This window comes from Barbatula barbatula (assembly GCF_947034865.1).
Source record: "Barbatula barbatula genome assembly, chromosome: 22".
NCBI lineage: Eukaryota > Metazoa > Chordata > Actinopteri > Cypriniformes > Nemacheilidae > Barbatula > Barbatula barbatula.
In genome coordinates this window covers 16,625,646-16,646,773 of record NC_136785.1, presented here as the reverse complement: position 1 = coordinate 16,646,773, position 21,128 = coordinate 16,625,646, and the positions used below count along the sequence as shown (strand labels likewise).

The 21,128-nt window shown below is 38.5% G+C and overlaps 3 protein-coding genes and 1 pseudogene across 6 annotated transcripts; all 4 read left to right on the top strand.

Moving 5' to 3' along the window:
• Positions 1–1,723: 1,723 nt before the first annotated feature.
• Positions 1,724–9,388, top strand: slc13a5a (solute carrier family 13 member 5a). Of its 2 annotated transcripts, none has more exons than XM_079486525.1 (12): positions 1,724–1,972; positions 2,907–3,035; positions 3,202–3,338; positions 3,413–3,600; positions 4,542–4,722; positions 4,856–4,978; positions 5,328–5,540; positions 6,367–6,473; positions 6,605–6,714; positions 6,854–7,015; positions 7,987–8,124; positions 8,201–9,388. In XM_079486525.1, the coding sequence occupies exons 1-12, from the start codon at positions 1,865–1,867 to the stop codon at positions 8,324–8,326; spliced, it is 1,722 nt and encodes a 573-aa protein (XP_079342651.1). In that variant the 5' UTR covers positions 1,724–1,864; the 3' UTR covers positions 8,327–9,388. The 2 variants fall into 2 exon arrangements, with proteins under 2 accessions (XP_079342651.1, XP_079342650.1); XM_079486524.1 differs by having other exon boundaries at positions 6,593–6,714.
• A 119-nt stretch (positions 9,389–9,507) lies between these two features.
• Positions 9,508–10,959, top strand: med31 (mediator complex subunit 31). 2 transcript variants are annotated; one of them, XM_079486527.1, is made up of 5 exons: positions 9,516–9,582; positions 9,662–9,735; positions 9,882–9,956; positions 10,191–10,287; positions 10,473–10,959. In XM_079486527.1, exons 2-5 carry the CDS (start codon positions 9,714–9,716, stop codon positions 10,687–10,689), a joined length of 411 nt encoding a protein of 136 aa, XP_079342653.1. In that variant the 5' UTR covers positions 9,516–9,582; positions 9,662–9,713; the 3' UTR covers positions 10,690–10,959. The 2 variants fall into 2 exon arrangements, with proteins under 2 accessions (XP_079342652.1, XP_079342653.1); XM_079486526.1 differs by having other exon boundaries at positions 9,508–9,735.
• A 1,127-nt stretch (positions 10,960–12,086) lies between these two features.
• Positions 12,087–21,106, top strand: LOC306910994 (multidrug and toxin extrusion protein 1-like). The gene is made up of 17 exons (XM_079485967.1): positions 12,087–12,404; positions 12,676–12,777; positions 12,881–12,949; positions 13,019–13,167; positions 13,245–13,287; positions 15,218–15,262; positions 15,609–15,703; positions 15,786–15,883; positions 15,964–16,077; positions 17,013–17,080; positions 17,241–17,349; positions 17,480–17,555; positions 19,428–19,497; positions 19,829–19,961; positions 20,229–20,323; positions 20,392–20,455; positions 20,555–21,106. Exons 1-17 carry the CDS (start codon positions 12,240–12,242, stop codon positions 20,797–20,799), a joined length of 1,740 nt encoding a protein of 579 aa, XP_079342093.1. The 5' UTR covers positions 12,087–12,239; the 3' UTR covers positions 20,800–21,106.
• Positions 13,560–13,972, top strand: LOC306911538 (small ribosomal subunit protein uS15-like; annotated as a pseudogene). Its single transcript has one exon. The product of its transcript is annotated as a small ribosomal subunit protein uS15-like (transcript).
• Positions 21,107–21,128: the final 22 nt, after the last annotated feature.

The window sequence follows — 21,128 nt, the reverse complement described above, 5'->3', positions numbered from 1 at the left end:
TGTTTGATGACTTCACACCTCCGGTAGACCGGATCCACCCAAGACTATGTGTCTGGTCGGGACTGGTGAACTAGTCTGGAGTGGGTGGCCGACACTCCAGACGCTTGGGTACGATGGGGAGGTACCTCACGAAAGCCTCCTCGTGGCGTTTCGCCTCCCGTAACCTGGTGACTACGGTGTAACCCGTATCCCCAAACTGTCCGGAAGGCGAGATCGGGGCATCAAGGAGTAGCGCACGGTCATAGTCCTTGATGCCCGTGAGGTTCAGCCACTGGTGTCTCTCCGTGGTCACTAAAGCAGCCATAGAATGGCCAACGGCACGGGTCGTCTGCTTGGTGGCACGGAGGGACAAATCTGTGGCCCGGCATAGTTCTGCGAACGCCGTTTCGTCAATCACCCCGTCAGTGCTCACGTCGTGCAGCAAATCAGCCTGGTATGCCTGCAGAACCGCCATGGTGTGCAGTAAAGCACCAGCCTGACCGACTGCCTGAAAAGCCTTCCCCACCAGTGAAGATGCAATAGCTGGCCAGTGTCTTTTCAGATATTGAACAATGTTGTCTTGATAATGTCATCTTCCAATTAATGTAACTCATACCTTAACTCATTGGGCTTGCTGTTATTCGTCATGTTGAACTCTAGAGTGCGCCAAAGCTCAAATAAATATACTGTACATAATGGAGATGTGTAGTGCAGATGGTTACAGAGAAAACATCACACAATTCTTATGCCTTTGTGAGTCTTACTCTCTTCGTGAGTGTTGGCCTTATTATGGGTTATGTTTGGTTAAACAGTATTTTACTCATCTTACTTATCAAAACTTTAAAGACAAGAATTTGGCAGTCATTTAAAAGTCAAACAATTCGATCTGTGAACGTTAAGTGGCTTATCAAATGATGCACCATATGCTAAAAAGCATAAAAGTACACTGTAAAAATATATTTTACAGAATTTGACGTTATTTGACAGATTTTTCACGTGGTCTATAATGTTAAACCAGAAAATAAATTCCCAGGTTTGCTGCGTATTTTGAAAGACCGTAAAAACGTCAAATTACAGAAAAAGACTACAAAAATACAAGAGAAACATGACAACATAATTGTAATAGTCTGATTATTTTCTATATTGTGTTTTAACAGCACAGCAGTATAAAATATTCACCTGGAACACAAAACATGGGTTCATCAGGATTTTTCCACAACTCAGTGATGACTTAAAGAAACCTCATCCTAGCTCATACACAGAGAGCTATTGTCAGTCTCACAGCAGGTATGCAAGTCTGACTCCCTGCTGCTTCTCTGTTGAGTTTCATCAAGGGCAGCAGTATATACCCACTGTTTATCTCCTTGTCATTTAACTCTGCGCAGAAATTGAGCACCGCTTTTGCGCGCTCTTCCAAGCACAAACTCACCTTGTTGTGCTGGCCCCTATACGCACAAAGCCCCTTGTGTGAACTGTCATGATTTTATAATTTCGTGAACCGCAATATATATGTATGAAGACTGAGATCATGCTGACAAAACATAAATTAAAATATTCAGAGATTAATGTCTTTTTGAAATTATAAGGCATGTAAAACATCTGAAATGTGTAAAAAACATCTAGAATCATATCCTAACCAATCTCTACAAAAAAACACTCGGCTGTTACTAATGCACATGCTAATATTCAGAAACTGAAATGGGGGAGGACAAACTTAATTTAACTTAATTCTGCTCTCCAGTGTGTGTGTGTGTGTGTGTGTGAGCGCGCGCGCGCGTGCGTAAATGAGGCAGCGCGAGCTAAATCGCTGTCCACTCTGAACAGTACTCTTGTGTTGTGCGCGGCTCCACCAGGCGAGTTTTTCTGAAGTTATCCCAGACAACAAATGATGTGTTCACGTTTACTTAAGTTGACATGGAAGATGAAAAATGGACTCATTCTCTTTTGCACCCCATTTCTTCTTATCCCCTTGCCACTCGTCGTTGGAACAAAGGTAAGTCTGTGATAACATTCTGATTTTATGAGGCACGTAAAGTAAATTAAACACGTACAGTAGAGTTGAACGTGGAAGGCATTGACGATGCTCCACGGAAAACTTCTCTGAGTGACTTGACAGAGACAATTAACGTGCGTAAAAGTGTCGAGTAGATTTAGGGATGCGCTTTTGTGGATCCAGAATATATGCACAAAAAGCGAGATCTTATGTCAGCGCGAATTCTCTGCATGTTAATTGTATTTCTGTTTCGGAGAACAGTAAATGGGACGAGACCCTGCGTGACATTGGGGGGACACATTCTTTCACCAGAAACACTCAATGCACTATTATTCGTCTTAACCCTTTGTTGACGCAAAGTTTCTGGTGCTAAATTTGCCTATACAAAATAACGTAATAGCGCGTAGTTCGGGTTAAACACATACAATTATACTTCTACATCGTGTCGCTTAAGTAACGTGGATTGGATGAGAAAGTTTGCTTTTAGAACCGCACGTGGTGGAGTGTTTCTCATCGTACAACCTTTGATACCTATGACAAAAATTTCATAGAATGAACAATGAACCAATCTTTTGGATTGCTTGGCTGATTAGGAACTTTTTAAAGTGTTGTGAGGAACTTTGAATGTTACTGAGTTACTAACAAAAGGAACTTTGTACCTCATTCCTGTCAGGGCATATCATTTAAGTTTCTTCAAAGGCACATAAATATGCTTTAGTTACACATTACAACTTTGTTGTGATTTGTTTGAGTGTTGGCCTGTATTTCATGAGAAGAGTACACTTTGAGTGTTCCTTAACTCATTGGTATGTTTTAGATGGATCATACTTAACATAGTATTTGGATGTGCAGCCGTTTAACCTAAAACTGTGCTTAAATCTTTTCTCTTTTTCATCCATTTGCACACCTATGCAATGCACTGTGTTATCTGCAGGTGGCCAAGTGTGCGTATGTGGTGGCTTTGATGGCAGTGTACTGGTGTACAGAGGTGCTGCCACTGGCCGTCACTGCATTACTGCCAGCTGTGCTCTTTCCTCTCTTCAGAATCATGGAGTCTAAAGATGTGAGTTTGATGTCCTATATACAGTAAAAAAATATCATTAAACTGCTTTTAAACTTACCATGTTCATTACATCTCAAATGCTAGTCTTTAATGTGTGTTTATTTATGTTGCAATGCCTTCTGGGTTTCAAAGTTTGCATCACAGATATCTGCATTTGTATGCATAGGTCTGTATGCAGTACCTGAAGGACACTAATATGCTGTTTCTGGGTGGTCTAATGGTGGCCGTAGCTGTCGAGCACTGGAACCTACACAAACGGATTGCGCTCCGAGTGTTGCTCTTAGTGGGTGTGCGGCCCGCTCTGTAAGTGCTTAAGATCCACCGAGAGTCTTCTTGTTGATCATAGCATCAGCGATTACGCTTCTTCTTTTTCGTAGACTGATGTTGGGTTTCATGGGGGTGACCGCCTTCCTCTCTATGTGGATCAGCAACACGGCCACCACAGCCATGATGGTGCCAATTGTTCAAGCCGTGCTGGAGCAGCTCAACCACACAGCGGATCAAGAGCAGATATCACCTGCAGAGAGTGAAGAGAAAAATACGGAAATGCAAATCAATAACCAGGGTGAGAAAGTTGATTTGATGCAGGATTAGCATCGTCTTGGGTCCTGGAACAACTTTTTTTTAAACAAAAAGACGGAGCCTATGGTCAGTGTTAGATTTAAGATCAATACTGGGTTAGGGGCTTGTATACCATTCTCATCATTTTATTATTTTTTTCTAGTTGTATATGGATAAGTCATAGTTAGTTTAAGTTTAGCGTTTAGGTTAGGTTCATGTTTAGGTCTTTTTCACAGTAATGTTGTTTCAGGCCAAAATAAAGAACATGTTGATCCACATGTGTCATGAACTGTGACAGAGAACCCAAGTGCAGGCAGCGAAACGGGATGAAGGGGTTAACAAGACTTTAATGACTAACAAAACACAAAACAAAGGCCCACAATGGGGTAAAAGAACATACGAGAACTGAAGGAGGACTTAACTAAAACAGACTAGCGCTAACACTCACAAAGACTAACTACTACAAAACACTAAGACTAGATTTGCCTGACTAAACTAAAGCAGGTTTCATGTACAAGACAACAAGAATGGCATACAAGTACAACGAACGAGCACAAGACAATAGACAAGAGGGCATTAAATAGGGGAACAAACACAGGATAATTACTAAGGGGCAGGTGAAGGTAATGAAACACTAATGGGAAGGCTAACGAGACAAAAGGCGGGGAAACACTGACGAGACACGAGAAAGCACATGGCATGTCAGAATCAAAACAAAGCCATGTCTTTCTCACACAAAACCTAAGGCTATGCCATGACTCCGCTGCAAGACCAAGAATAAACATGACATGATAGCGGAATCATGACACACATGCACATATTACTAGGCAAAATCCCACTGTATTAAAATCATCTTGTACATATCCTGAAGATCTAATGTAGATTTATTCTGTAGTTCTGTTCTGTGTTATGTGGAAAGTAACTTTAGCTTCGCTATGAACACAGTGGGTCTGAATGGACACATCTCAATGGACTCAAGCGGAGAGGAGAATCACAAGGAGACAGAGGAAAGACTTAATTTGTGTAAAGGATTGACATTATGTGTGTGCTATGCAGCAAGCATTGGTGGTACAGCAACGCTCACAGGCACTGGACCAAATCTGGTACTTATGGGACAGATGAGCCAGTAGGTACCTCACCTCAGTGCTCTTGTAGATTCACCTTCTTACCTCTTTGTTGTATTATGTGCATAATGTAATCTCAGTGATAGCAATGCAGTAAATTCAGTTTAACAAAATCAACGTTTGCTTGATCTACAGACTTTTCCCTGACAACCCTGACGTTATAAACTTTGCATCGTGGTTCGGGTTTGCCTTCCCCAACATGATCATCATGCTTATACTGGCTTGGCTGTGGCTTCAGATCGTCTTTCTGGGTTGCAAGTACGTGATCTTTCCCAATGAATTTAACTTAATGACATCACGTCCAAAAGTGATACTGTGCATACAGATTTATTAGTCACAGACATAACTCTCAAAAACGCAGAACGTTCTTTGCATGCTTCGATCAGCCAATTAGATTAGAGCACACCAGATCAGGAAAATATTTGTTGTGCAATATGCATCAGACAGTAAACTGAGCCGTAAGGAAACATGGACTTTGCGCGGTCCAAGGGTGTGCCATCTAAGGCTAAAACCATGATATAACATACAACAAGAATTAGTCTGTATTAAATGTTAGCATGTTTATTCGTTACTGTAACATTCATGCATGACACAAACATCTCTCCAGCTTCAAAAAGACGTGGGGCTGCGGGACAGTGAAGACAGAGAAGGACATCGCCGCATATAATGTGATCAAGGAGGAGCACCGGCGTCTCGGTCCCATGTCATTTGGGGAGCTGAGTGTCCTAGCTCTGTTCATCCTGCTGGTGGTGCTTTGGTTCACCCGGGATCCAGGCTTTGTAGATGGATGGGCTACGCACCTTTTCAATGCTGATAAAGAGTAAGAGTGAAAACACTAGAAATAATGAGAGGCATAATTTGAGAGGTGCTAGACAGAATTTTTATTTTTGGGTGTTGTGCATAGCATCACCCTGGCAACAAATAACATCACTATCATTCTTATGATAACTTTTGGGGCCAAGGACTATTCACATAAATTTTCTTACATTTAAATATAGTTTTTTGTGTTGCACTAAATAGTTTACTTTGCTTCCTGTTTTGTAATATGATTTTAATGAAGCACAATACAATTGTGCAAAATATTACTTTGAAATGAAATATAAAAAGTCCTCTGATATCCTTTGAAAGCAAACAAATCTTTCATTTGGAAAAAAAATGTAACTGTTTAAAAAATCGAAATGACCTCTGGTCCACAAACGAAATACCCCTGGAGTTGAATGAAGTAATCAAGACTTTACCTGTCCCATACACATTTAACTTTGGCTCAACACAAATAGCATGTTCTTCTGTTATCAGTTGTAGCGTGTCGTTTTATTTGTAGGTCAAATGTCCAGGAAAATTGTAAATGGAGTTTAATCACATTGCAATCAGTTCTTGTTTACATTTTCTGATGGAGCGCACAGTGACCAGCGATGTGCCCAGAGATTGAGCGTATAACCGTGAAGACAATGATGTTATGTGGGTGAAAGGTCTAGAACAAAAACAGAACAGAAGAGATGTAGGGTACACAAATACTCCAAAAGTACATGGGCAGGGAGTCAATACCTGATCATTTAGAATAAGTAAAGACCTCCACACACCTCTTTTATTGCAACCCCAAACAATCACCTGTTTTAACCTCTGACCCCTGGCGCACCTGTGTGCAGGTATGTGACGGATGCCACAGTTGCTGTGTTCGTAGCTTCTTTGCTCTTTGTCTTCCCCTCGAAACCACCACAACTTTGCTCGTGGAGGATGCAGAGTTTTGAAACAGGTTAGTGATACACCTGTTAGGCAGTTGTCTAGATTGTAAAGAATGCTACCAAATCTGTTTGTGTGTGTTATGCCCTATAAAAATGCAACGAACATACATTTGATTGTGACTTATGTAAGCACCTCAATCAGACAGCGGCCCTACTCCAGCTCTGCTCACATGGAAGGTGACACAGAATAAGATGCCGTGGAGCATTATCCTGCTGCTGGGAGGGGGCTTTGCGCTAGCCAAGGGCTGTGAGGTAAAACAAATTCTATTCCAATACACGTGTTTTTGTTTGAGAGGGCAAGATCAAGGATGAATCAAGACCATGTGTTATAATAAATATAGCTTCAAGCACCATTAACTCTAATTTGTTTGTTTGTTGATGATCTTATCAGGTCTCTGGGCTGTCGAAGTGGCTTGGAGATCAGATGTCACCTCTTCAAAGTATTCCTCCCTGGGGTATTGCCATTGTCCTGTGTCTGATGATAGCTACCTTTACTGAATGCACCAGCAACGTTGCCACGGCAACATTATTTCTGCCTATACTTGCATCGATGGTATGTGCGCAACTCATGTTAACTACGCATGCATTGGTTTTTAACCTTTAACTCTTTTGGTTAAAATGTTTCATCCGTGCCATTTTAAAGGTCCAATGTATATTTTTTGGAGGATCTATTGACAGAAATGCAATTTCATATACATAACTGTGTGTTCAGAGGTGTATTAAGACCTTACATTCAAGTTCAAGTGGCTTTTACTGTCATTTCAACCATATACAGTGCAGTACACAGTGAAACAAAACAATGTTCCCACAGGACCAACATACTTAAGACATAAACAAGACATAAGCACACAGACTATATAAAGTGCACACGGTGAAGCACTGGGTTTTTATTACCTTAGAATGAGCTATTTCTACTTACATACACCGTGGGTCACCTTGCATGAAATTCACCATGTTGTTTCTACGGTAGACCTCACCACTAGATGCCGCTAAATTTCATACACTGGACCTTTCAGACGGAATCCACTTTTATAGTTGAATGCAATTACGTTTATAATTTTTTTTAATTGGCTAAAGCGTCCAAGAAAGGTTTTCTCACACATTCATTTATAAAAGCACAGTCTCCTCCTTCATAAATCTCATTGGATTTCACCTTACTTGCCACATGCTGTGCAGTTGGCACAGGTTGTCCTATCCTCATGAATTAGCCTATGCAAGAGAGCCTGTGAAAGGAGGGATTTGTAGGGGGCTGAAGTGCCACATATGGGAGAGCCATGGAGATGTGCCATTGTTGTCCGACTGGAAAATAGAAAGAGAGAGGATGAATAAGGGTTGGGGGTAGGGGTTTGTTAACTTTACTTGTTAATTTATCCAAGACTAGGCAGATATCCAGTCCCTGCTGTGTGAGCGAGTGTTGTTGTCTTTTCTATGTTACCTGTGAGCTGTTAGAATTGAGCAAGCTTACGTAATGAGTGATTAGAATCTGTGACGCATGTCGACTGAACTTTGTCTTATTTTTGTCAGTCCCAGTCTATTGGCATCAACCCGCTGTATGTTATGATCCCCTGCACCCTCAGTGCATCCTTCGCCTTCATGCTTCCAGTGGCAACCCCTCCAAATGCCATAGTCTTCTCATTCGGATACCTGAAAGTATCTGATATGGTGAGTGTTAACCAATTACAGAAACAATTATTGAAGCAACCCACTATCACGTGATCTAAATCTGTTTTATCCACAGGCAAAAACAGGCATCGTCATGAATATCATTGGTATTCTTTCCATTACCTTGGCCATTAACAGCTGGGGCAGAGCTTTGTTCAATTTAGACACCTTTCCTAGCTGGGCAAACACTACAGTTGTGTGAGAAACACAGTGAGACTGAATTCAGGCATCAACCGGCTGTCAAACTGCAGCATTCCACAATATTCTCACCATGCACATCTCACATCAAACTGAGGAGGCCAAGCAGGGTAAAGACAGTGGCTGGGAATGAGGAAGTGTGATCACTTAAAGAACTCAAATGGTGTTTAAAATGTAAATAGATGTAAAAACTGGGGCTTCAAAAGCAATGATGATTTACTGCACATGCTACAAGAGGTATTTGTGTGTAAAGCCAAAAGGCTGAAATCATTTACTATGAGGAGCAATGGTGTGTATACTAGTCTAATCAATGCAAAGGTTGGTATACTTAACATACCAATGTACATTGTAATCAAGTACAGTAAAAAAAATAACAATGCAATTAAAGAATAAAGTCAAAATTATGGGAATGAAAAAGTTAAAGTACTGTGAGTGTAAGACTCTGAATTATGTAGTCACATTTGGTAAAATGTAGTTTGAAATTATTTTATCGTATGTAATCGTACGATTTGTTTTTCTCGTAATGTTGACATTATTCTTGTTATCTTGTGGTTTTAACATGTCACTAAAACACAGTTGTGCAATTAACATTCATCAGTGCAATGTTATGTCAAATGTTAATTGAATAGCTTTAATTACATTTTGTTTATATTTCTTAATACTCTGTGTATGTATGCAGAAAGCCTTCATATTGTATATAAAAAATATTCTGTGTGTATTATATAAATAAAACATTAAGAATATAGTAGCTTAACATATATTTATTTAAAACTACATTATATATCCAGAACCTATAAGGCAAACCAAGTAGGCCAAACACGTTAATAAAAAACAGCTGGCATTTGAAAGGGTTTAAACTATTTACAATGTTGTATTTTAAATGTGTGTGTCATGCATGTTATATTTATTATATGAAGAGTTAGGTTCCAAAATGAGAAGAACGTCATTTTATTTTATTGTGCATATTCCAATTAATATCAAACTGCAGTTGGTTTGTTTGGATTTAAGCCATATTAACTCAAAACCCAGCTAACTAACGCAATAAAAACATGATTTTTGAAAAGTCTCATTTTGAAACCAAACCTATATTTTAATTTCAGTTTAGTTCAGACAACCTATGTTATATTTACAGTAGCCGGTGCGCATGTAGCCTAATGACAAAGCTTGTAAACAATATGGTTCAAAGACTACAGTTTTAAAAGTGCCTGCAACCGGAAGGAATGTCCTAAAAGCCTTTTACGACACCAGCGCGTGTTTTTGGCAAGTATGGCGGCAGCGTAAGCCTTACCAGACGAAACGGAAAATGTTTTGTTAGGAATCCTTTCTTACATTTGTGTAGATATTGAACATTTCCAGCATATTTTACAACGTTTGCTGTTCCGTCGTCTGCTATGGCTGGCGTTATGGAAACAGGTTTGTAATGTTAAAAATGAGGAGCTATTCTAGCCAGGCAGATGTTATCAAAGCTGTTAATACAAATTAAAGCGATGCTACTTTAGTAGCTTAGGCTCCCATTGTTTTCTTCTCTTATAAAAACGCATGTTTTTATACTTTGACAGAGGAACAGGCAAGGAACCGTTTCCAGCTGGAGTTGGAGTTTGTTCAGTGTTTAGCAAACCCAAACTACCTGAACTGTAAGGACTGTTATAATCCTTTTGTAAATGCTTGCAGTTTGATTTTGTATTTCACAGTAAATGTTTGGTGGTCATTTACCAAAATTGTAGCCATCTGACAAATTAAACCTAAATACAATATTTGTAAAAGTGACGTCACTTTCAAGAAAATATTGTATTTATGCTTAAATTTGTATATTGCTTTATAGTAAATCTGAATATTGTACACTGCGATTTTGTTTCCTTCTCACACAGTTTTGGCTCAAAGGGGTTACCTGAGAGAGAAGCCTTTCGTGAATTACTTAAAGTATCTGCTTTACTGGAAAGAGCCAGAATATGCTAAATTCCTAAAGTAAGTTGTAAATGGATGGTTATTATGCCCATGTTATGATAAAGATGGTAATGTATACATTACTCATAGTATACAATTTGTACGCTTTATCTCATCAATCAAAGAGATGCTCATAGAATTATTTATACATTTGGTTGTTGTGATTGACAATTGGCCTCATGATGCCTATTTCTTACTGCGTTTAGGTATCCCCACTGCCTTCACATGTTAGAGCTGTTGCAGTACGAACACTTCCGGAAAGAACTGGTAAACGCTCAGTGTGCCAAGTTCATAGACGAGCAGCAGATCCTGCACTGGCAGCATTACTCAAGGAAACGTACACGTCTGCAGCAAGCTCTCGCAGAACAGCAGCAGCAACAGCAGCCGCAGGCTCCACCACATAGCAACACAACCTCCAAGTGAGGTGATCAACACACTCTGTGTGTCTGTGTAGGATAGGGATTTTTGTAAATAGAATCAAGTGTTTTTTTTAGTTGTAGTTTATATCAGGCTTGGACTGTCAGAATGCTCTCTATATGCCTGAAATGTTGTCTGTTTGTAAATCACTGGGATGAAATGTCAAAGAAATGAATTCGAAGGTTAGATGAGGATGATAAAATTGCCTTTGATCAGGGTGTTTTTATTTTTGAATTGAACATGTACTTATGTATTGGAAAATAAATAATGGATTGACTTGTTTGTTTGAATTAAATTGTCTCTGTCGGTGAAGCACAGATTTAGTTTCTTTTACGTATTCTGCAACTGTCACCAGGTGTTTTAACAAATTATAATGTGGAAGTTAACAACAGCAGAGTCATTTCACATACGGTGACAACACCTTACTTAAACTGGTTTTATAGAATCATTTCAATGGTGACTGGCATGATGGTCTTCATATGGCAATGTGAGCTTTTATTCGGTGCCTACACTATTAACAGGTTTTCGCAGTCTATTTTCATTATAGATTTATATATCATGGTTGATATAATAAATTCAAAATTTTCTCAGGACTGTTTCAACGAAACATTGAAAACACAGCTGGCACACAAAGAGATTTAAATTAAAATGGGCGAACTGTGCTCTCTAGTGGTTGTAGTGATTATACAGGCACTAATCTGGGTTGTGGTGAAATACCCTCAATATTAAATCAATATAAACGTCATTAACTGAAAAACTATTATATGCCGAACTTATTTGTGGTCATTTCATCATAATTTCAAGCTTGATAAACTCTCGATTCTGAATACGGAAGGATTGTACTAAAAAGAAACACAAATTTGTGTACAATTTAGCTTATTGACCTCTAAATACTGCATTTATTTTCCCTATATGGCAGTAAATGTGGGAAGAGACCTGTTTGGTTAATAACATTCTTTCAAATATCTTTGCATTTTGCAAAACAAAGAAATTTACACAGGTTTGGAACAACATGAGGGTAAATGATGACAACATTTTCATTTTTGGGTGAGCTATCCCTTTAATATGTTTGTCCTATTTCTTTATTAACAGTTATAACCTTTAAAGGCCTTTGTAAACCCTCCAGTTTTTGCTTAAGTTGATTTTTCAAGTTCCTAATATTGTCGACAACACATTTCATGTCTGAAGAACAACCCGTTTGTCTCGCAGGAGTCTAATCTGAACTTTAATTTCATGTAAAAGACAACAACCAGATTACATAGCCGTCAAAGTGACGTTATGACACTTTCCCCACATTGTTGTAAGTGTTTATTCGATGCATTTGGATGCTTTTTAACGGGGTGTGTCTGTCTCTCATTAACTAAATCTGATTTGAAAATGCAGTAATGTTGTTATCTAGTGCAGCAGGCAGCAATGAACAATGCACTGCCTACCAGTGGAATCTACTGAAACCTCTTTCTGTATCGGACCTTGAGGCTACTATTTTAGGTGTAATCCTTTGTAGTTCGTTTTTAAACAGAAGTTTCCTTCAAATTCGTGAGAGGACAATAGTAGTCATGGACAGTGTAAACACAGTGACAAAAGGTAACAGAGACTTAGGCCAGATAGAAAGTGAAGCTGCATCAACGTTGAGTTCACAGGTATACGATGGCAGTCGAGAGGAAGTGTTCAGCTTGTATTATAAAGAAGCTATGGAGTTGGTGAAACTCGCTGGACCTGCGGTAAGTGTGAACGTTAAAATAGACATAGTCAGTCTAAAGTGTTTTTCAATGTCTGAGATTTACATTTAGATGAGAATCCAATATTGTGAATTTTGTTGTGTGTTAAACTCTGTAGTTTAACTTTGAAGATGAAATAAATGGATTGTTGAAGATTTTTTTATGTGACAATACATAATACATTATAACAATCCGGCTACTTAGAGATCAATTTTAAAACAAAATTATAATTTAGAGATTTTTTTTATTAATGATGCTTTACCTATTTTGATAGTTTTTGTCTCGGCTGATGATCTTTCTGATCAGTTTCGTCAGCACTGTGTTCTGTGGATACATGGGGGAAACTGAACTGACAGGTGTTGCTCTGGCTATTGCTGTGAGTTCCTTGTTGATAAAAACACAGTAACGTGTGTTTAGTGTATATCCATACGTATTCACTGAACAGCTGTTTTGCAAACGTTCTCACAATTTTCACGCAGGTTATTAATGTCACCTGCCTTTCTATTGGTTCTGGTTTGGCGTCTGGATGTGACACACTCATCTCACAGGTAAGATAGAGAATGTTGAGTAAGTACATGTGCTGGTCAACCAAACAGTCATGGATGTCTGTCTTGCAGACGTTTGGCAGTAATAATCTGAAGCGGGTGGGTGTGATTCTGCAGAGAGGGATTCTAATCCTTTTGTTGGCCTGTTTTCCCTGTTGGGCGCTGCTCCTCAACACAGAATCCATCCTCCTTGCCTTCAAACAGAGCCCCAGTGTGGCCAGGTCAGTCATGTTAAATAATGATATAATTTAAAATAAAATTAATAAATTAAACAAACTCTCTCTTTCTCACCTAACAGTGTGGCACAACGCTATGTAAAGATATTCATGCCTGCACTGCCTGTGAGTGCCATTCTCTTTTATTTCCACACTATCAGTATTTGAACTAAAGAGTGTGGACATCGGACGCACGCGCCTGGACTGCAGTTAACCTACCTGTCTGTGTTTGTTTATCAGTTTGACCATAGGTAGCCGCAGAGATTGCTCCAAAGTCTATTTTATTTTTAACAGGTTTTTGGTTTTCAACACTGGTTGGTAACAAGTTTGTACTTTAGCTTATAAAGCTCACAAAAAATGCAACATGGGCCTCTTTCCTCGCTCTCAAAACCGCCATCATGGGTCGTATGCATGCTCTTGGCAAGGGTTTGTCCCAGTCAGCACTGCCCTTTAGATGAAGTGTCCCAGAATGGCTCAAACTGACATCAGATGAAAGAGCAAATCTTCAAGCTGGCCAAGAAGGGTCTTACCCCTTCTTAGATTGGTGTGATCCTCAGATATTCTCATGGTGTTGCCCAGGTGCGTTTTGTCACAGGCAAAGAGATCCTAAGGGTTTGGCCCCTGACCTGCCTGAGGATCTGAGGACCACCTCATCAAGAAGGCTGTTTCTGCGAGGAAGCACTTGGAAAGGAACAGAAAGGATAAGGATGCAAAGTTCCGCCTAATTCTGGTTGAGAGCAAGACCAAGAGAGTACTTGCACCCAACTGGAAGTATGAATCCTTCACAGTTTCTGCACTTGTAAACAAATAGCAGATAGCAGTTTTTGGACAAATAAAAGATTTTGGGTCACGAAAAATTAAATAATGCAACATGGGCACAAATCTCTTAAAAGGTAGATGCGAATTCATTCACTTACCAGCGAACACAATTTTAATAACGTTTGAAAGAGTTGTCGGAGGCTTGGTGGTGGTGACCTTGATATGGAGCGACTTTAAGTGTAGTCTGGGCATCTTGTTAGATTTTTACGATTTCGGCTTCAAAAGTTAAAAATATTATGTAAATTTGTAAAGATTATCTTTAAAAGACAAAATGTGTAAACATCATAAACCGTTAATCACAGAGCTTATTTTTTGCGATCTTCCAAAAGTCAATGGGAAAAATGCATAGGCTTTTGCTCGAGGGAACCAGCGCAGCAATATCAGGTTTGCCTACAAAAATACTATAATAATAATAGTACAAAATATTAATTTAGATTATTATTTCACTGTATAATAATGATATTAATAATAAGATAATAATAACGATGTGTTTATAATATTTTAATATATATATATATACATATTTAAATTTGATTAAATAATTTGTTGAATGGGTCCTGAAGTTTGTTCGCATATGTTACATTGCTATCTGACCTTGGTATCGCAGTCTAAATTCACGATATTGGAGAGACAAGTTTAGCCAATAGATTTCTCAGTTTCTTTTGATTTTTATCAGAAATAATCTACAGGCAATCTGTTAATTGTGAATGTGTACCGGAAGTTAAGGGCAGTCCACGAACGCACGCATGCCCAGTAACCTTTGAGCACTTTTCCACCATTGTGCCAAATCGTTCTCGTTGCTTGATCGTTCCACTCTGATCCCTGCCAGCCGTTCCACCACAAGCTTATTTTAAGAATGTAAACACAAACGCGTCATGTGCTGCCTTGGTAACACAAGAGACTGAGCTATATTGCCTCTGCGCGCATTCATTAGTACGCAGACAACCGTGCCGAGAACAGTTTGTAATCGTGCCGTGTCGAACCAGGCTCACGTGGAAACATAACTAACAGTTTCAGACTGTGCTTAGAACGGTTCGGGCGCGATGGTGGAAAATCGCTCTTTGTTTATGTTGTTGCTTTGAAATGATCATCATAAGCATTTTATCATACATTTTCATGCCATTATCCAAATGTTTCCATCTTTAGGGAACTTCCTCCCTCATATAAGTTATTATGGGGTTAAGATCATTTGTGCAAAGGTTTTGCTTTTAATACCATTTTTTGTTTACACCTACAGGCTGTTTTTATGCACAAGATGCAGGAGTTATATCTGCAAAATCAGGTAAAAAAAATCCATGAAATGCAGATGACGTCATGAGGTGAAGCAAGCTGTTATCAATGTCCCAGCCATATTCCAATCATGTAGCCACACCCCCTTAGTTACAATAACTAATTAAAACCAAGCTTATTAGAAAACGAACACGTGAACATACATTAGTGTGTTAAGAGCTGACAGGAACTATTTTGGGCAAAAAAAATATTTTCAGTGTAATTTGATTTTCTTTGTTTGTTGAGAGCAGGATTTATGACGTATACTGCAGCCAGCCACCACTTTGCTGTTCATTTACTGTATGCTTTATAAGTAATATATAAGTAATTTTGGTCTGTTTCTCTGTCTCTTTGTTCAGGGTATTGTTTGGCCTCAGGTTATTGCAGGAGCAGTTGTGAATGTTTTTAATATTTTATTAAACATCAGCGTTGTTTGGCACGAACTTGGCTTAACGTAAGCGACCGTTTATCTCATGTAGATTAGAGTCTTGATTTACATCTAATCTCTTTAATAGCTCAATGTCCTGTGTTCACAGAGGATTTGCTGCAGCGAACACCATTTCCCAGTATTTATTAGCGTTGTTTCTCTTAGTCTGCATCCACTTGAGGGACCTGCATAAAGCCACCTGGGACGGTGAGTCTCTCCAGCCAATGAGTTTTACTGCAATTTTGTGGTTTTATAATTGTGATTTTTGTCATGCGTCACACCATCAGGCTGGTCTCGCAAGTGTTTGCAGGAATGGGGGGTCTACCTTCGCTTGGCTCTTCCAAGTATGTTCATGCTCTGTGCGGAATTATGGACATTTGATGTTGGTGGATACCTGCCAGGTTTGCAGAATATCCCTTTGTTTATTTATAATTTTTCTGCTTCCTGAAACGGGTAGTGTCGCTAAAAATGATGAAAACTTCTAATATTATGGCCTTCTTAAAGTGATCATAACACACAGAGCTGCTGCATATCTCATGTTAATCTTGAGTACTTTCAGAATAGTATCGCACCATTCAAATATCCATAGAGTCTAAAGTTTGATCACATTTATAAAAGACAGATAAAGCTGTATGATTATTTCCAAAAACATGTGACGCGTGGGGGGGAGGGGTTTAGAGGTGGAACCAAAGCACATGCGCAATTTTTTTTCGAAAAAACGTTTCGAAACCTGTACAAACAGGTTGTGTATCGAGTATCAGAGTGTATCGAGCACAGAGTGTATCAAGCACAGAAATACTAAATGATACGTCCAACTCGTTTTTTGTCAAGATGATCATGAGAAGACAAAATGTTTAACATTGTAAGTCAGTCCTAATGCATGAAACACTGTTGCAGTGCCACTTTAAGATTGTGTTCTTGTCCAAGTTGCTTTGAATAAAATGTGAGCTAATGTGAATGTGATAGATTTATATTAAAGGTCCAGTGTGTGAAATTTAGCGGCATCTAGAGGTGATGTTACGAATTGAAACCAATGTCTAATTTCACCCCCCTTCATTTGCACTACGGTGGCTGACACAGGATTTAGATGTCGTCCCATTTGCACTTCTTTTCCAAGGAGATAATGTATTTACCAAACGAGCTCTGTAAAGGATTTTCATTACGTAAGGTCTTTAAACACATCTGAAGGCATAGTTATGTTTATTTGATTGCTTTACTGTCGATAGATCTTCTAAAAAAGTGACACACTGGAACTTTAATGTCATCAATATATTTGACATAAACGGTATGTAAATTTTTGGTTTATATTTTATATGTCTTATTCTTAAATTTGTAGGGCTTATCAGTGAGATCGAAGTGGGGGCACAGTATATTATCTATAAACTGGCCAGCATCACGTGTATGGTGAGATTACCAATTTTGATCAATATATTAACTGAAAATATAAACCAATATCATTGGTTAGTATAAACACTGGGTACCTCTTTAACATGACGGTTAAATCTTTCAATTATTCCAAATGTATTTCATTTGTGTCATTCATTACCTTTTTGTCTATCTTTAGTTTCCTCTGGGGTTTGCTGCGGCAGCCAGCGTGAGGGTGGGAAATGCACTCGGAGCTGGAAACACAGACCAAGCCAAACTGTCAGCCAAAGTCTCTGTAGTCTGTGGACGTATGTAGTCCTTCATTCATAACTGATTCTGAACACGAGTCTTTTATTATCAAACCAACATTAAATACAATGTTACGTTATAAAAATAATGAACATTGCCAAAGCATTTTCTGTCAATATTATTTTGTAGTGCTCGTTTCCTGTGTGATTGCAGCCATTGTTCTAGCTACCAGAGATATTATTGGATACATCTTTAGCACAGAACAGTAAGTATCTCTATAGATCTACACTATAATGTTGCTAAGTTCTTGTCTTATTAGCATTTCATAATGCATAAAGTACATTATGTAATTCATAATGTGTTGATGTCAAACATGAAATGCTAAACATTTAATATTGTTTTTAATTATTTACATTGATTTAATATAACTATGCAAAGCCTTTTCGTTCCGTAAAGGGGCGATGAATGAAGACATACATTTTAGCCCAAGCCTTTGTTATATAAGAGGTAGTCGTATTCAAGCGAACATTCTTTAAGTGTCAGAACAAAAAAAGGCCTTTGTTACTGAAATGACAACTATCATTGACACCAGGCCCAGCGAACGCCAGATCCTGGCATGTACCTATAGATAGATTGAACACCGCCTCCACAGAAGAATATCAATGGCTACTTCTCTAGCCCCGCCCACTGGTTCGTGAATGACAGTACCTAACGTTACGCGTTGCATTGTTCCAAAGCAGCTTTACAGGGGAGAAATGAAAAACCCAAGAAAGGGTAAAACACACTACATGGTGTTTTATAAAAATATATTTATAATAAATCCAATTATTCTAGTAAATAATATCTAATGTCAGCATCTCCTGGTGGTTTATTTAGCAAATTTTGCATTAAGTGAATGCTTGGCTGAAAAGATGCGTTTTTAATCTAGATTTAAATTGGGCGAGTGTGTCTGATCCTCGAATAATTTCAGGAAGGCTATTCCAGAGTTTAGGTGCTACGTATGAGAAAACTCGACCCCCTTTGGTGGATTTAGTTATTCTAGGTGTTATCAAAAGTCCTGCGTTTTGAGATCTTAGAGAGCGTGATGGGTTGTAGTGTGATAGAAGCTCTGTTAGGTAGGTAGGGGCTAAACCCTTTAAGGCTTTATAAGTGATTAAAAGAACTTTAAAGTCAATACGATACTTAATGGGTAGCCAGTGAAGGGTTGATAAAATTGGGGTTATGTGATCGTATTTTCTGGACCTGGTTAGAACTCTGGCAGCTGCGTTCTGAACTAACTGTAGTTTGTTTATTGATGATGCAGGACAACCACTAAGTAGTGCATTACAGTAGTCAAGTCTTGAGGTCATAAATGCATGAATAAGCTTCTCCGCGTCAGCAACACACAGAATATTTCGTAACTTGGCAACATTTCTTAGGTGGAAAAAGGCTGTTTTTGTGACATTTGAGATGTGATTTCGAAATGACAGGTCGCTGTTTAATATAACGCCTAGATATTTTACTGTATTTGTTGGTGTAACAGTACATCCTTCAACTTTCAAGTTTATAATCAGAAATATTTGGTTTGCGTGTCTTTGGTCCGATAAGTAATATTTCTGTTTTATTAGAATTTAAAAGAAGGAAATTACAGGTCATCCAAATATGTACATTGCATATACTTATTTTGTCTATTCGAATGATAGATCTGAAAAAGCAAATACATTTACCCAGCTAGGGTGTCTGGCTGGGGAAATGTGCATGTTTTTTCAGATATTTCTCGAAGAAATCAGGACAGAAGTGGACAAAATAGATGGATTACAGCAGTAGGTGTAAAGGGAGGCCTTTTTCGTCCACTTGTGATCCGATTGACCAAAATGCAGCTTAATACCATACAGAGGGCTTTAAAAGACGGCAGGGATTCGCAGCAAGAGCCACGGGTTGCCGACCCCTGGTTTAGGGATGCTGTAGAAACAACATGGTGGATTCTGTATAAACATTTCTGTATAGAATTCTGCATATAGGATTTTGTTTACAACATGCACAGTAAATGCTGTCTCGATACATTACAGTATGTTTTTAAATGATGTCACTTTATTAAACATGTTTTTTGTAGTGATGTAGCTTTTTCCAATGAGCTCATGTCATAATTTTTTCATAGTGAAAATGTGCTCAGAGCTTCAAAGGTCTTAATCGTGTTTGGCTCCTTTCATCTATTCAATACCACTGCGGTAAGTGCATACATTTTCTGTGTGTTTGCACAGACACAAACAGAAGTATTTTCTCAAGTTTAATATCTGTTGCCACAAGAAAAGGTACTTTTGATCATTTCAAAGATTTTGAAATGTTCAAAGTATCTTGTTTTAGGTATTTTGTATGCTTCTGTGATTCATTCAAAATCTTAACACTATGATAGTCAATTGTGTGGTCATGTTAAATATTTATGAAAGCATCCGTTGGAAGTGAAAGAACAAATTAAAACATATTTAGGTTTTCTGATATTCTTGTATATTCAAAATATTTGGAAACCATTCTGTTTCCTTTGATATATTTTGTTTGTAGGTTATTACAGGTGGAATAGTCCGAGGTGCTGGAAAGCAAGCCATAGGTTCTCTTTGCAACAATGTTGTATATTATTTAGTGGGATTTCCAACAGGAGTTTACCTAATGTTTTTTGTCAACATGGGCATAATGGGTAAGAAAGTGGCTTTGTACATTTTATTGTTTTTTAAAGGGATAGTTCACCCCAAAACGAAAAATTCTCTAGTTGTTCTCTAGTTGTTCAAAATCTTTGTACATTTCTTTTTTTGTTGTTTTTTATAAAGATTTGGAACAACTCGAAGGTGAGAAAAGCATAACCGAATTTTTATCTTGAACTATCCCTTTAATGTAAAACATATTTTGTAACTGAGCTTTTGCTGGGCACTTTTCATTTTAGCTTTGTGTATTTTCTGTTTGTAAGGTCTGTGGATTGGGTTTCTTATATGTGTTTTCCTGCAAACCTTGTCCTTTGCCATCCTTCTTGGAGCAATGGACTGGAAAAAAGCAAGTCAAGAGGTACGTCATACTTCTTCATTCACAAAATGTTGTTTGTGTTAGATGGTGACACAAACTTGTCTTTTTAGGCCTTTTTCAGAGCTGGTGTACAAGAAGCTGAAACCAGTCAAAAGTACATGACAGGCACAGAAGGTACTGCATGTATATGACATGTCATATGATGTTCCTGTGGTCTTTTTCCGTAAAAACAAACGTTCAAGTTGTTTTTTCCTTTTGTTTGTCCATTTGCAGATGTATCACTGGGGTCTGGGCACCTTGAAGGAGATGCAAACACAGACTTAGAAGCTCTTAATAAAGGAGGACACACAGAGGGTGTTGCACTGGTCACAATTGGAGAGGTCTTGACTGCCAGACAGCTGGTGGTCCGCCGAGGAGTTGCTGTTTTCTTTATGATGCTTATATTTGCTGCAGGAATTGTTTTGAATGAGATGCCATCTGACTTTCTTAGAGCAAGAAATAACACAATTTTAAATTAAAAAGAAGTTAATAAAACAATGAAGAGAAAACAGTGTTAAACATCAATTCAAACACATACAGTCATGTGGGGCTTTTTAAAAAAGATTGAAAATATTTTAAGGTGGGCCTCTCTGACCGCCTTAAAATTTGGCCTTGAAATGTTTTCTGTATCAAATGGATTTCAGTGGGCAGCCTGTTATCAAAGTGTCTCTTAAATATATTGCATGCACATTCTGTACTGTTTACTAAATGATTTGTAATCGCATGGGAATTATGGAGAGGGACAATATTCAAACAATAATTCAAATAAACAGAGACTTAAAGCAGATGCAGCGTGATGATTCTCAGT

What these genes read in the sequence shown, in the direction of transcription:
- slc13a5a (XM_079486524.1), top strand. Translation starts at nt 1,865, where the DNA reads ATGATGTGTTCACGTTTACTTAAGTTGACATGGAAGATGAAAAATGGA. An exon ending in GAATCATGGAGTCTAAAGAT is followed by an intron (nt 3,036 to 3,201) that starts GTGAGTTTGATG and finishes TTGTATGCATAG; the next exon opens with GTCTGTATGCAGTACCTGAA. An exon ending in CTTTTCAATGCTGATAAAGA is followed by an intron (nt 5,541 to 6,366) that starts GTAAGAGTGAAA and finishes ACCTGTGTGCAG; the next exon opens with GTATGTGACGGATGCCACAG.
- med31 (XM_079486526.1), top strand. Translation starts at nt 9,714, where the DNA reads ATGGCTGGCGTTATGGAAACAG. An exon ending in GGCTGGCGTTATGGAAACAG is followed by an intron (nt 9,736 to 9,881) that starts GTTTGTAATGTT and finishes ATACTTTGACAG; the next exon opens with AGGAACAGGCAAGGAACCGT. An exon ending in AAACCCAAACTACCTGAACT is followed by an intron (nt 9,957 to 10,190) that starts GTAAGGACTGTT and finishes CTTCTCACACAG; the next exon opens with TTTTGGCTCAAAGGGGTTAC.
- LOC306910994 (XM_079485967.1), top strand. Translation starts at nt 12,240, where the DNA reads ATGGACAGTGTAAACACAGTGACAAAAGGTAACAGAGACTTAGGCCAG. An exon ending in TGTCAACATGGGCATAATGG is followed by an intron (nt 19,962 to 20,228) that starts GTAAGAAAGTGG and finishes TCTGTTTGTAAG; the next exon opens with GTCTGTGGATTGGGTTTCTT. An exon ending in GGAAAAAAGCAAGTCAAGAG is followed by an intron (nt 20,324 to 20,391) that starts GTACGTCATACT and finishes TTGTCTTTTTAG; the next exon opens with GCCTTTTTCAGAGCTGGTGT.